The sequence below is a fragment of the Pimephales promelas genome, chromosome 8, assembly GCF_988280905.1.
Source record: "Pimephales promelas chromosome 8, fPimPro1.hap1.1, whole genome shotgun sequence".
Lineage (NCBI taxonomy): Eukaryota > Metazoa > Chordata > Actinopteri > Cypriniformes > Leuciscidae > Pimephales > Pimephales promelas.
In genome coordinates, this window is record NC_142776.1 from 12,829,173 (window position 1) to 12,841,021 (window position 11,849).

An 11,849-nucleotide genomic window follows, 5' to 3' on the forward strand; every position below is an offset into this window, starting at 1 on the left:
GGGGAGATCATTCCACCAGCATGGTACCGTGAATGAGATTGTTCTGGAAAGTGATTTTGAGGCTCTCTGTGATGGTACCACGAGCCATCACTCATTGACTGATTGTAGGCATCTGCTAGGAATGTAGACTTGTAATGAGTGGAAGTAGGAGGGAGCTTGAACTTTGAACTTGATGCGAGCAGCGAGTGGCAGCCAGTGCAAAGATTTTATCAATGCAAAGATTTCTAGAATCAATGAGTAGTACTTGTGTCTTAGAATTTAAAAGAAAAAACATTCTAGACATTACATTTTTAAAGGGATACTCCACTTTTTTGGAAATAGGCTCATTTTACATCTCCCCCAGAGTTAAACAGTTTAGTTTCACCGTTCCCGAATCCATTCAGACGATTTTCTGAAATTTAGAAGAAAATCAGTAACCAGACAGTTTCTGGTCCATTGACTTCCATAGTAGGAAAAAAATATACTATGGAAGTCAATGAGACCAGAAACTGTCTGGTTACTGATATTCTTCTAAATATCAGGAAATCGGCTGAAATCATTCGAAAACGGTGAAACTCAACTGTTTAACTCTGGGAGAGTTGTAAAATGAGCCTATTTCCAAACAAAGTGGAGTATCCCTTTAATATCTTTGACTCGAGATGAACAGCACGAATAAAAGTGATATTGCTTCTACAGTTCTACTGCTGTCTCGTAGATGGGTGTATGGCATATTATAGTATTTTACAGAACCTTCCTACATTTGAAAATGATTGTCGTAAAGATGACATCTTGAATGCCTATAATTGCTAGTGTTTGTGTTTTTTAGTTAACCCTTTTGAAATCATCTAAAATCAACAGTCTTGTCAAAAACTATCATAGATTCCATTGGAATTGTGCACATTCTTTAAGTAAAATCTTGCTCTCGCTTGATTGCAATTTTAAGTTTGAATCTATTTTTCCCTCATGGACCATAGTGTGTATAGGGTGGGATCTCATACTTTCAACGCTAACTTGCTATTGATAGTCGCTCCGAAGTTATCAACTCCTAAAACACCTAAAATAAGTGTCTGAAAGTTTTTACAATCCAGGTATTTTTTCACGGCTCGTGTGATTTTAATAAATATTTTATTAATATATAAAACACTACTCTGTGTCATTGTTAAATCAAGTATTTTTCTGCTTGTTTTCTTCAACTATTTTCTAAGATGGCTCCTGTCTGTATACACAAAGTGAACGGTCTTTATAAAGTATCTTCTTATTAAACGGTCTGTACACTTACAAAGTTCTCAATGCTTTCTTTTTGCATGTATGGACCCTCATTATGTTACTGTTTTAGTGTGGGGCTATTTTGAGCCTTGTTAGTAGTATAAACTAGCGATTTCTTTTTACTTAGTAAATGCACCCAGTGCTAGCATTATACACTAAATAGTTTTTAGAGATTAAACTCTTTACATTCGATTATCATGAAAACAAATCTCAGAGAACGATTGACTAGGTACCGTTGTTTTATTAGACCAAAGGTTCGTTTTGCGCTGGAGTTCTCCTTTAAGGTGTAGCACTGCATTTTAGAGCCTTCTTAAAGGCAAATATACATTAATAGAAGCTTAAGGATTCATTCGTTTGCATTCATTTATTTATTATTCATGAACTGGATGCACTAAATTTGGAGGTATATAGTATATTCATCTGAAATTTTAAGAATTCAAAATGGAAAATACTGTATATTATGTCAGCCCAGGAAAGATGATTAATTGTTTTAATAAACAGGCAGTCTGTTTGTCAAGGAAGCTTACAAGAAAGTAACAAAGTAGCACAACAGAAAACAAATATGAAACCCACAAAAACAAACACACACACAAAAAAAAAAAAAAAAAATCATACCTGGTCCTCTGGCTTGTACGGTCCAAAGCTGAAGTGTTTGGATTTCAGTTCAAGCTCTGAAAGTCTCTCTCTTTCCTTTTGAATAGTGTCAGTCATGAAATCAATCTGCTCTTTTAGCTGCTTTGACTCAGACTCCCTGCATATACACAAACAAATATACATATTTATCTACTGTTATAATTAAATAAAAAACATATTGGTGTAATTCTAACATGGGCACATGGGTACACACATGTTTTTGCGAGTCAGTTCAGCATTCTGTCTGAACTCCTCCAAAGTCTCTTCTGTCTCTCTAGTGTTCTGGATGAGAGAAAGGTTCTGCTCTTCCAACTCAGTCATCAGATTCAACAGATCCTGGGGATCTTTGAAGAAGATTTCTGGGTCATCCTATTGGAGGCAATAAAGTGGTCATTTAAAACAAGGAGGGTAAGGAGGAATGTGTCAGCGTTCCCATTCATGTCATTGGTAGTTGCTTGAATGGTACAGGAGTCCCCCAAAAGAACGTGATTTGAAATCTGCCATCTTGGCTGCACAGGTGTACTGTTTTGAGCCAATCTCCTGAACCGTAAATGCCATGTGACTAATCACTCGGGACAACGTTGATCGGTTGATGGCACCACAAAAATACTCACAGCTCAGTCCTTTTCTAACTGTTGTTGGTAACCAGGAAAAAATTCTTAGAAACGTTAATTATTTTTATTTATTTATTTTTATTTTTTTTTTGAGAATATAGAATATTTAAGCAGAGGATACATTAAGAAAATATAATGACTCTAAAAATGTTATGTGGTAATCCTAATCAATGTTTCACCAATATCTAATATCAATATTTCAACAATATCTTGAATTATTCATTCTTAAATATCATTAAGTTACATTTAATGATATTTAAATTACAGTGAGGAAAATAAGTATTTTGAACACCCTGCTTTTTTGCAAGTTCTCTCACTTGGAAATCATGGAGGGGTCTGAAATTGTCATCGTAGGTGCATGTCCACTGTGAGAGACATAATAATAAAAAAAAAACAATCCAGTAATCACAATGTATGATTTTTTTATCTTATATTATATTATCTTATATTTATCTTATATTTTTTATATTTATTTGTATAATACTGCTGCAAATAAGTATTTGAACACCTGAGAATATCAGTGTTAATATTTGGTACAGTAGCCTTAAATTAAACTTCAGACGGGCCTTGACATGTGCTGGTTTAAGCAGTGGAACCTTCTGTGCCATGGATGATATCAAACCATGACGTCTTAGTGTATTACCAACAGCAACCTTGGAAACAGTGTTCCCAGCTCTTTTCAGGTCATTGACCAGCTCCAGTTCTGGGCTGATGTCTCACCTTTCTTAGGATCATTGAGACCGCATGAGGTGAGATCTTGCATGGAGCGCCAGTCCGAGGGAGATTGACAGTCATGTTTAGCTTCTTTCATTTTCTAATGATTGCTCCAACAGTGGACCTTTTTTCACCAAGCTGCTTGGCAATTTCCCAGTAGCCCTTTCCAGCCTTGTGGAGGTGTACAATTTGCTCTTGGCCATGTTAGTAGTTGGATTCTCACTGATTGTATGGGGTGAACAGGTGTCTTTATGCAGCTAACAACCTCAAAAAGGTGCATCTCATTTAGGATAAATGGAGTGGGGGTGGACATTTTAAAGGCAGACTAACAGGTCTTTGAGGGTCAGAATTCTAGCTGATAGACAGGTGTTCAAATACTTATTTGCAGCTGTATCATACAAATAAATAGTTAAAAAATCATTGTGATTTCTGGATTTCTTTTTAGGTTATGTCTCTCACAGTGGACATGCACCTACGATGAAAATTTCAGACCCCTCCATGATTTCTAAGTGGGAGAACTTGCAAAATATCAGGGTGTTCAAATACTTATTTTCCTCATTGTATATCATTTAATTTAAATATTAGCTGTGTATGAGTTCATTTTATAATAATTAGCTGTGAATGACTGCCCGTTCGTACACAGCTGGTTAAGTTAAATTTTTTGGACAAGTCACAAAACATGACATTTTACAACCTGAACTAACCTTGCCTTTCCATGTGAAATTTTAAAATACTTGCTGAAATTGACACACAGTCAAGTGTGTTTTGTTAAAAACTGTGATTTGTTAAAATATTGTTGTATAAATAAAATATTGTAATTTATCTTTTCAAGAATGTCATTCTCTTGACGACCCTTACTTTCTTCAACATTCTCTTTATATAAGAGGTGTATTCAAGTTATAGTATATGCCAACTGCATGTATTTTTAAAAAAGCATCGAAATGTATTTAATAAATATTATATCGTTGACCTATATTATTCTTTTCACAAGTTAATTTCACACATTTATATCAGGCACTTAAAACACATCTATTATACTATAATTAAATATTATCAAAAAGCAACACAGCCTGTATACGCCTTATTCACGGCAGCGCCATCTTTGATTTTCAATGAGAATGAAAGCGAGGCTGTGAGGGATAGACTTGCATCTCTTCAATGGGCTGTACTGTTATTTAATGTGTTTTCGTATTGTTCTGCTCATGAAACACTGGAAAAATATCTTTCCAAGAAATGTCAGATGACAAAAAACTCCCGACAATGTAAGCTGTGGAAAATTTGAAGCAATCTAGCCGCTTTATTCAGCTTTTTACAGCGGATGCCATTGGAAACACGGTAAGTCTATCCCTCACAGCCTCACTTTCATACCTGTCACGGCGCTGCTCTGAATAAGGTCTATATGTTGCCTGAATGACCATCAATGGAGAAAGTTCCATTTTGCTGCCAGATGGTGTAGGTAGGCAAACAGAACCATGATATCCAGCCAAACCCTGACCCCTTCATTTTCAGGTTGTAGGTTTAGGCATAAAACATAAATCTGTTACACTTTAGTACTATAAATATAAATGTAAAGTTTGAAAAATGTAAATGACCAATGAATTGGCTGCTTAATTCAAAATCTTGAATGTAAATGTTAGTGGATATTAACCTCACAATCCGAACTGTCAGTCCCAGGTGCAGATCTAAAGTGAAAACAAAGCATTAATAATGAGTCACGCAATCACGCAAAGCATTTTTACACTCAATGCTATGATTTGTACATACATTTTGCTGCTCTGACGGCCGGACTTCACACTTTGTCTAGATGAAGCCCTGGCCTCCCGAGAGGATGAAAAACCATGAGCCACTCGTCTTTCTTCACCTATATGTGTTTGAGTACATTTGTTTTAAAGAAAAACAGTGTTTATGAAATTTATACTCCGCACTCTTATTTTAAACAAACGCCATTTTGAAAAGTTGCCAGCGTACGCTTGCTGTCTGGGGGGACCGTCTTTCTCTCTCTGTTCTTCTTGATTCTCTCTGTCTGCTTTCCATCACTCTCAGTATTGGTGGAGTCAGTAGAGTGCCTGCTTTTGGATCTCTGTTTCTCTTGCCACTCTGGGGGTGACAGCATCAGCAGAAACTCTTTATACTTTTTATACTCTTTCAGGATGTCCTCATACTTAGAGATGTCACTAAAATAAAAGGGTAAGCAGAGAAAAACAGATAAACAAACATGATTTAATATTTTGGAAAGCATCTAACCACTCAAATTTGTTTATACCTCTTGATTGCCACCATTTTGGAAGTAGTCTTCTTGATCTCAGCTACTTTCTCCAGCTTCATCTTGGTCTCCTGCTCAGCACTGAACAGTATTTCATGGTTTTAGACATAAATTTAGGCCACATATTCGACTGTGTTAATCTGATATGCCATTTTTTTATCTTTTAAACATTGAGTTTCTGACTTCAAGCATTATAATTCAAGGTATCAACAGGGCTATAATGATAGTACTTATGTTTCATAAGTGCAAGTTAGTATGACTGGTACATTTTGATAGCTTCCACAGAATTCTTGTCATTTTCTTTCAGAAATTCTTCAAACAAAATGGCATCGTCTTCCAAGAACTTCTCAGCTCTTGTCAATTTTCCCTCTTCTTCTGCAGCCATTTTCTCTAGTAGCTGAATCTCTTCCTTCTTTACTGCCAGAGAATACTAAAAAAAAAAAAAAAAAACATTAGAAACCGTGAATACAAAAACAATCAGACACGGACAAACAGAGAACCAAACACAGAGGTTGAGAAGAAACAATGAAAGGCTGTTAGAAACACAGTGAATAAAACAAAGAGAGTGAGCAAATGTCTACCTGGCTAGTGCTGAGAAGTAGAAAAACAAAGCATCATCTTACCTCAAGTAAGAACAGCTCTCGTCTCTTAGTGATATATTCATTAATGCTTCCTTTACCAATTTTGGGGTCTTAGAAAATGAGAATAACAACACTTTTTTAGTAGGCTTATATTTACATTTAGTTGGCTTGCAACAGTAGGGTTACATTTTTAGGTGAAACTTGCTGTGGGTTTACAAGTCTGATGCAGACGTGGTGTGGTATGGTGTGGCTCACCTTTGATAGATGCCCTCCATGCGGGTGTAATTTGGAGCTGTCCATGAGTCTGTGTGTTACTCTCCCCTTCTTTCAGTTCCTTCCTCAGTCTGGCTTGCCTTGCACTAGTTCTGCCTGCAAATGTCATCTTCTCATGGACAGGTAAAGCCAACTTACTTTGGTGCACCTGCAATGACAGAGTGCACAATTTTTTACTTCTAGCACACAGCTTAATACTTCAAGCAAGTGCTTACAACTAAAACATGAGATGCCTTCCATCTCATGTCCTAAAACTATTTTCCTTCCATCTCAAAGCTTTTTACCCCCGAGAGAATGTTCTCATTAATAAAGCTTAACCTCAGTTCTGGCAAGCTTTGTTAGTCAAGCTGACTCTCAGCTGATCCACGTCTACCCATGAATATGACGCCTATCACAGCATCCATATATAAGCTCCATGAGTAATATCAGCAGCTATCGCTTTTCTCAGGAGCCAATTCCCTCCTCCATCCCCAGATTCTCCTCTTGGCCAGTCAGGATTTAGCATTCTGATTCTTCTTTGAATCAGACTAAATTCTCGAATTATAATGTACATTCAAATATTTATATTACCTAAGGGGGTTATTGCTGCTCTCCCAGCTCTTATCCATGCTAGGCTGCATGGATGCACAGAGAGTTCTTTCCCAGAACAGAACCATGCCGCCAATCCAAACTGTATGCTAATTGTCAATCGTATTTGACGACAGTGGTCTTGACAGAAACTTGGTTAGCGTTCTGGCAAGGTTTTCTCAAAGTTGATAACAAACATTCTTCCAGAAACATCAATGTAATGTTTGTTCAAAGTTATCTGGTCTTTAATGTTCTCAAAACAGTAACACAAAAACGTCTATACATTGTTCTTGGAACTTTTTTTTGTCTTGTTTTCCGTTTTCTAAACATAAAGTTCCCAAAATGTTTGCAAATGATTTTTTTTTTACTGGATGTTTGACATAACAGAATGGGAATGTTAGTATATTCTTAGAACATATTTTTGTTAGCTGAAAGTTAGGTTGTTTTTGTAATACAACCCTGATGTCTTTTTGGTGCTGGCTTTATTCTTTGAAGGGTATAAGCTAAAAATCAATGTATTAAATGATACAAACCAGCATCCTCTGAGTTTTTTCTTTGTCCCTCATCTGGAAAAGATCATTGTGTTCAGGGATTTTGAAAGGATTCACATCATCGCTGCTTTCTAAATTAAACAAACATACACACATTCATACATACAAGGACATATCATTGACATAATGGGTTTATACAGAGCAAATAGGCCATAGACCTATACAGTACCTATTTTGCAGCCTTTAAGTAGAGCTGGAAACCATATACAAATTCAGAGTAGGCCTGAATGGCCCAATTAAGTTATACTTTTTTGTTAGATATGGATAAAAAAATGATTGAAATAATATACAAATAAATGTAAAATATAAATAACTGAAGGTTTTCGTGTTAATTTTCCGACTTGATTTGCATACGACATGTAATAATGCTCAACTCGATGCACTGAAGACAGCTTAAAGGGACAGTTTATCCAAAAATGAAAATTCAGGCATCGTGAATTTTCCAAACCTGTATGAATTTATTTCCTCTGAACACAATAGAAAATATTTTGAGGAATATGGATAACCAAACAGTTGATAGGCCCCAATGACTTGACTTCAGTCTTCCATTGTATTTTCTTAATATGGAAATCAATTCAATTGGGCCCATCAACTGTTTGGTTAGGCTTATTTTTCAAAATATCTTCTTTTGTGTTCTGCAGAGGAAATAAATTCATACAGGGAACAACTTGAGGGTGAGGAAATGATGACAGAATTAAAATTTTGGGATGAACTATCCTTTGAAAACACTCAAACCACCAAAGAAAACTGCTTACTCGGAAATGAATCACCCATGTATGAATATGTGTCTTACTGTGTGCTGATGTTGCAGATGAGGACATGCTGCTCCAACGGTAAATAGCGATCAATTAAATTCAGAGCTCTCTAAACCAACAAATCGATCAGAGAGAGTAAACCCGTTCGCATAAGTCAGTTCGAGGAGACCTTTCCCTTGCGTTGCGTTTTTGGTTGCCCAGACAACAAAATCGGGCATTTTCTTTCCACGAAAAGTAGGAGGCAGTATTTCACAAGATGAATTCGTCATACCCATGTGGTAAGAGCGCCTCCAGATGTTTTATCTTTTAAACGTTCTCTCTTCTTCATGCGCAAAATTTAGAACATATAATACCAGGCCATTTGTTTAAAACCCTTCAGAATACCCACCATTTTACCTTTTATTTAAAATCTTGTATTTATTTGTTGTGGTATGATTTCCTCAGACTTATCCCTCCATAAATAGAAAAAGAAAGTAGATTTGACACATTATATGCTCATCAGTTTAAATTTTTAATGTGCATTTATTTTATAAATGATTTTTTATAATAACTCCCATTTTACAACCCTTTCTCTCCACCCTCATTTTAAGAATTTTAATTGTATTCTAAAAATGTACTCTAAATTTTTACGAGCATTCCCGTTCTCCCCATCTTTAAGGCTTGCATAGGGATACCTAAAAACAAAAATTGGGATGGCTAAAGGTTAATACATGGGTTTTATTTAGGGTAAACACAACATAAGAGTATTATGTTACAATTTTTTTGGTGTTCAGTACTTGTCTAGTTCAAAGCAATATTGAATTTCTTCTATTAAACTCAGCACATATTTCATTTCAATAATTCCACCGCTACGTATGTGATATAATCCATATTCAGAATAATTACTGAAAATGACATAGTAGTCTACATCACAAATAACAGATCGGCCTACATAGTAGTCCAAGTATTTTAACCTCATTTTTGACCTCACTTAAAAAGGGTTTCAAAGTGAAAGAGTTTGTGGATTAGGAAATTTTACTTGAGTTCTTGCTGATTCATTCCCTTCTCTGGAATAAGGGTCAATAAACATCTCAGTTGTCAATCATTAACTTCAGTATGATAATGATTTTAGGCTGACTGAGGACCAGTGGTAACTGGATTAAACAGGACACACTTTATTCATTTGTAAAATATAATCTAAAAATTTTATGTAAAATATGCAGTATAGCAATAAATAGGATTTTGAATAGTATTCTAAATTATGCTGTATTTTTTGTCATGTATAAGCTATGTTGATATATTGACATTGCTATTTGTACATTGCTGTTGTACAAAACAGCAAGTGAAGAGTTCAGATGCAAAAGCCTCTAAATGCCATTTGAAATTTTCTTCTAAAATGACCATTTTTATCAAGCTTGTATATTTAAGTTCAGTAATTTCACTTAAATGACAATTAATAGGTAATCTTCATTGCCATTTTAATGAAATTACTGAACTTAAATATACAAGCTTGATAAAAATGATCATTTTAGAAGAAAATTTCAAATGGCACTTAGAGGCTTTTGCATCTGAACTCTTCAAGTATTTTAATAAAAATAATGTCTTCATTTTTATTTTAGTGTATATAAGTTAAAGTGTTATATAGCGAAAGTGCTGCATGCTGGTGTTTTTAGTGTTTATATGCTTTTTGGAATGATATATTAATACCATGGCTTTTGGCATGGTAACATGACATGTGTTCTTAGAACTATGGTTTATTTGATTATGGTATACAAATACAATAATTGTTTAATATCGCAAGTACCATTCTATTACTATCTGATACTAAAAATGCACCACTATCTTTAATAAGCAGAATGTGAAGTCTGTGTGCTGGAATGAGTGAGTGACTGAGTAAAGGCTCTGCTCTTAGTTATGAGAGGTCAAAAATGCTGGGTGAACTGAAAGCAGAGACATTTTTCACATTCATTCAGTGCTTCAGTGCTTAAATCAATTGTTATTTATCATTATATTTGCACCATGTCAACCAACTTTTATTACATGTCAACTAACTCTCATTATAGTATAATTAGTATGTATTAGTAGACTGGTAAGGTTAGAGTTAGTAGAATAAGTTATACTTGTAAAGTCAGAGTCCGTTGGGAACCATCGAAATAAAGTGTTAGCAGATATTAGTCAGTCTAACTCTAATACTTTAATGACTGGTAATTGTAAGTGCAATGTTACTTATAGTCAAGAGAATGTCTTAAGGGGACCATCAAAATAAAGTGTAACTAATGAAGTTTTCATTTATTTCTTTTTTTAAGTAGTCATTTATATATTAACCCTGTATTGTTCCCAATCCTGGGCCACACTGAAGATAAATGCTCTACTTTTTGCAAACACACCTCTGATCTCTGGTTTTAGTAGCCTATTAAACAGATTTATTATTGGCAGTGGACACATACTTACTGTAATACGTTTATAAACTTATATAACTTTGTATGCAAGATCGCTCAAATACTCTAAATTGGAAATGTGCATTGCATCACTGCATCATCTGCTCACTGATTTAAATGTGATTGTATTTGTAGTAAACACTGCCCTTCAATAATACCCTTGGTATTTTTACCAAAACAGGCCATGGAAAAAAAACTGTATTTGCTGTTATACCCATTGGGTCACAAAAATCTAATCTCTGTAACATTTTACAGTGTCCTTGTTACACATTACATGTAGTTAAATTACTATAATAACATGCAACTAAACCTAAAACACACCCTAATCCTTACCTTAATCTAGTTATTGCATCCAGTTAATTATCATTATATCTGGCACTCTTTCATTTAATGCTTCGTGCAGCTTCCCTGCAAAATTACAGTTCTGGATCTTCTCCTAGGTCTGAGACCATTTCCATGTGCAGAACTTTCCAGATGCTTCATATTCTAAGGTCCAGAAGTGTGTACTCTCCTCATAAGCTCACCCACACAGGTTTTATGGGATTCAGGTCAGGAGACCATGGTAAAACCTTGATTTGTGGTCAGTGAACCATTTTTATGTTGATTTTGATGTGTGCTTTGGATCAATGTCACTCTGGAAGATCAAACCACGATCCAGTTTAAGCTTCCTGACAGGTGTTGGTGTTGATGCCTTAATTCTACGTTTTTGATTTGATTTACAGTAGATTGAGCCCATGATGCCATGTATTCTAAGTTGTACTTACACAGGTGCCATCTGATCATCGGTTTTGGAGAATGAAACCATCCTCCTCACAGTGTATCGGGCCAAAGCATCTCATTGTTAATTGTTAACATCTTATTTGATTTAATCTTTGTAATCACTCAGGTGAACTTAAAAAACAAATACAAATACAAAATATAAGAATATGTCAGTTACAGTTTTACTCAAGAATTATTAACCAAATATATTTGTATTATGGTATTAGGCCTGTATACTAACTTACATAATTTTTTTACAATAATTTTAGACAAGCTGTTTAGTCTATTTTCTCAAAAGAAAGTTACATATAATGGCAGTATTGGAGATATATAGAAAAATAACTAGGTAATTTCAGTGTTCTGCACTCAGGAAATCTCATGTTATCACATAATATGCAATAATATGCAATATTTGACTAAAATACTACAGAATCAATAATTCCCTCATCCAAGGCTTATTAAATTACCACGTCTGAA

At 35.0% G+C, this 11,849-nt stretch overlaps 1 protein-coding gene across 5 annotated transcripts in view; it reads right to left on the reverse strand.

Moving 5' to 3' along the window:
- The window catches only part of cfap100 (cilia and flagella associated protein 100), a 43,748-nt gene that overhangs the window by 2,852 nt on the left and 29,047 nt on the right, over window positions 1-11,849 (reverse strand). For 2 of the 5 annotated variants that reach the window (XM_089133970.1, XM_089133969.1), the window contains 10 exons: window positions 7,424-7,512; window positions 6,306-6,471; window positions 6,093-6,160; window positions 5,736-5,899; window positions 5,470-5,550; window positions 5,175-5,380; window positions 4,971-5,067; window positions 4,855-4,888; window positions 2,093-2,247; window positions 1,861-1,996 (listed from right to left, as the gene is read on the reverse strand). In XM_089133970.1, coding sequence (XP_088990096.1) covers window positions 1,861-1,996; window positions 2,093-2,247; window positions 4,855-4,888; window positions 4,971-5,067; window positions 5,175-5,380; window positions 5,470-5,550; window positions 5,736-5,899; window positions 6,093-6,160; window positions 6,306-6,471; window positions 7,424-7,456 — 1,140 coding nt within the window. In that variant the 5' untranslated portion in view covers window positions 7,457-7,512. Of the gene's footprint in view, window positions 1-1,860; window positions 1,997-2,092; window positions 2,248-4,854; window positions 4,889-4,970; window positions 5,068-5,174; window positions 5,381-5,469; window positions 5,551-5,735; window positions 5,900-6,092; window positions 6,161-6,305; window positions 6,472-7,423; window positions 7,513-8,234; window positions 8,417-10,946; window positions 11,145-11,849 lie in introns of those variants that run through there. The other 3 variants (XM_039655652.2, XM_039655651.2, XM_089133971.1) reach the window with 3 other exon arrangements.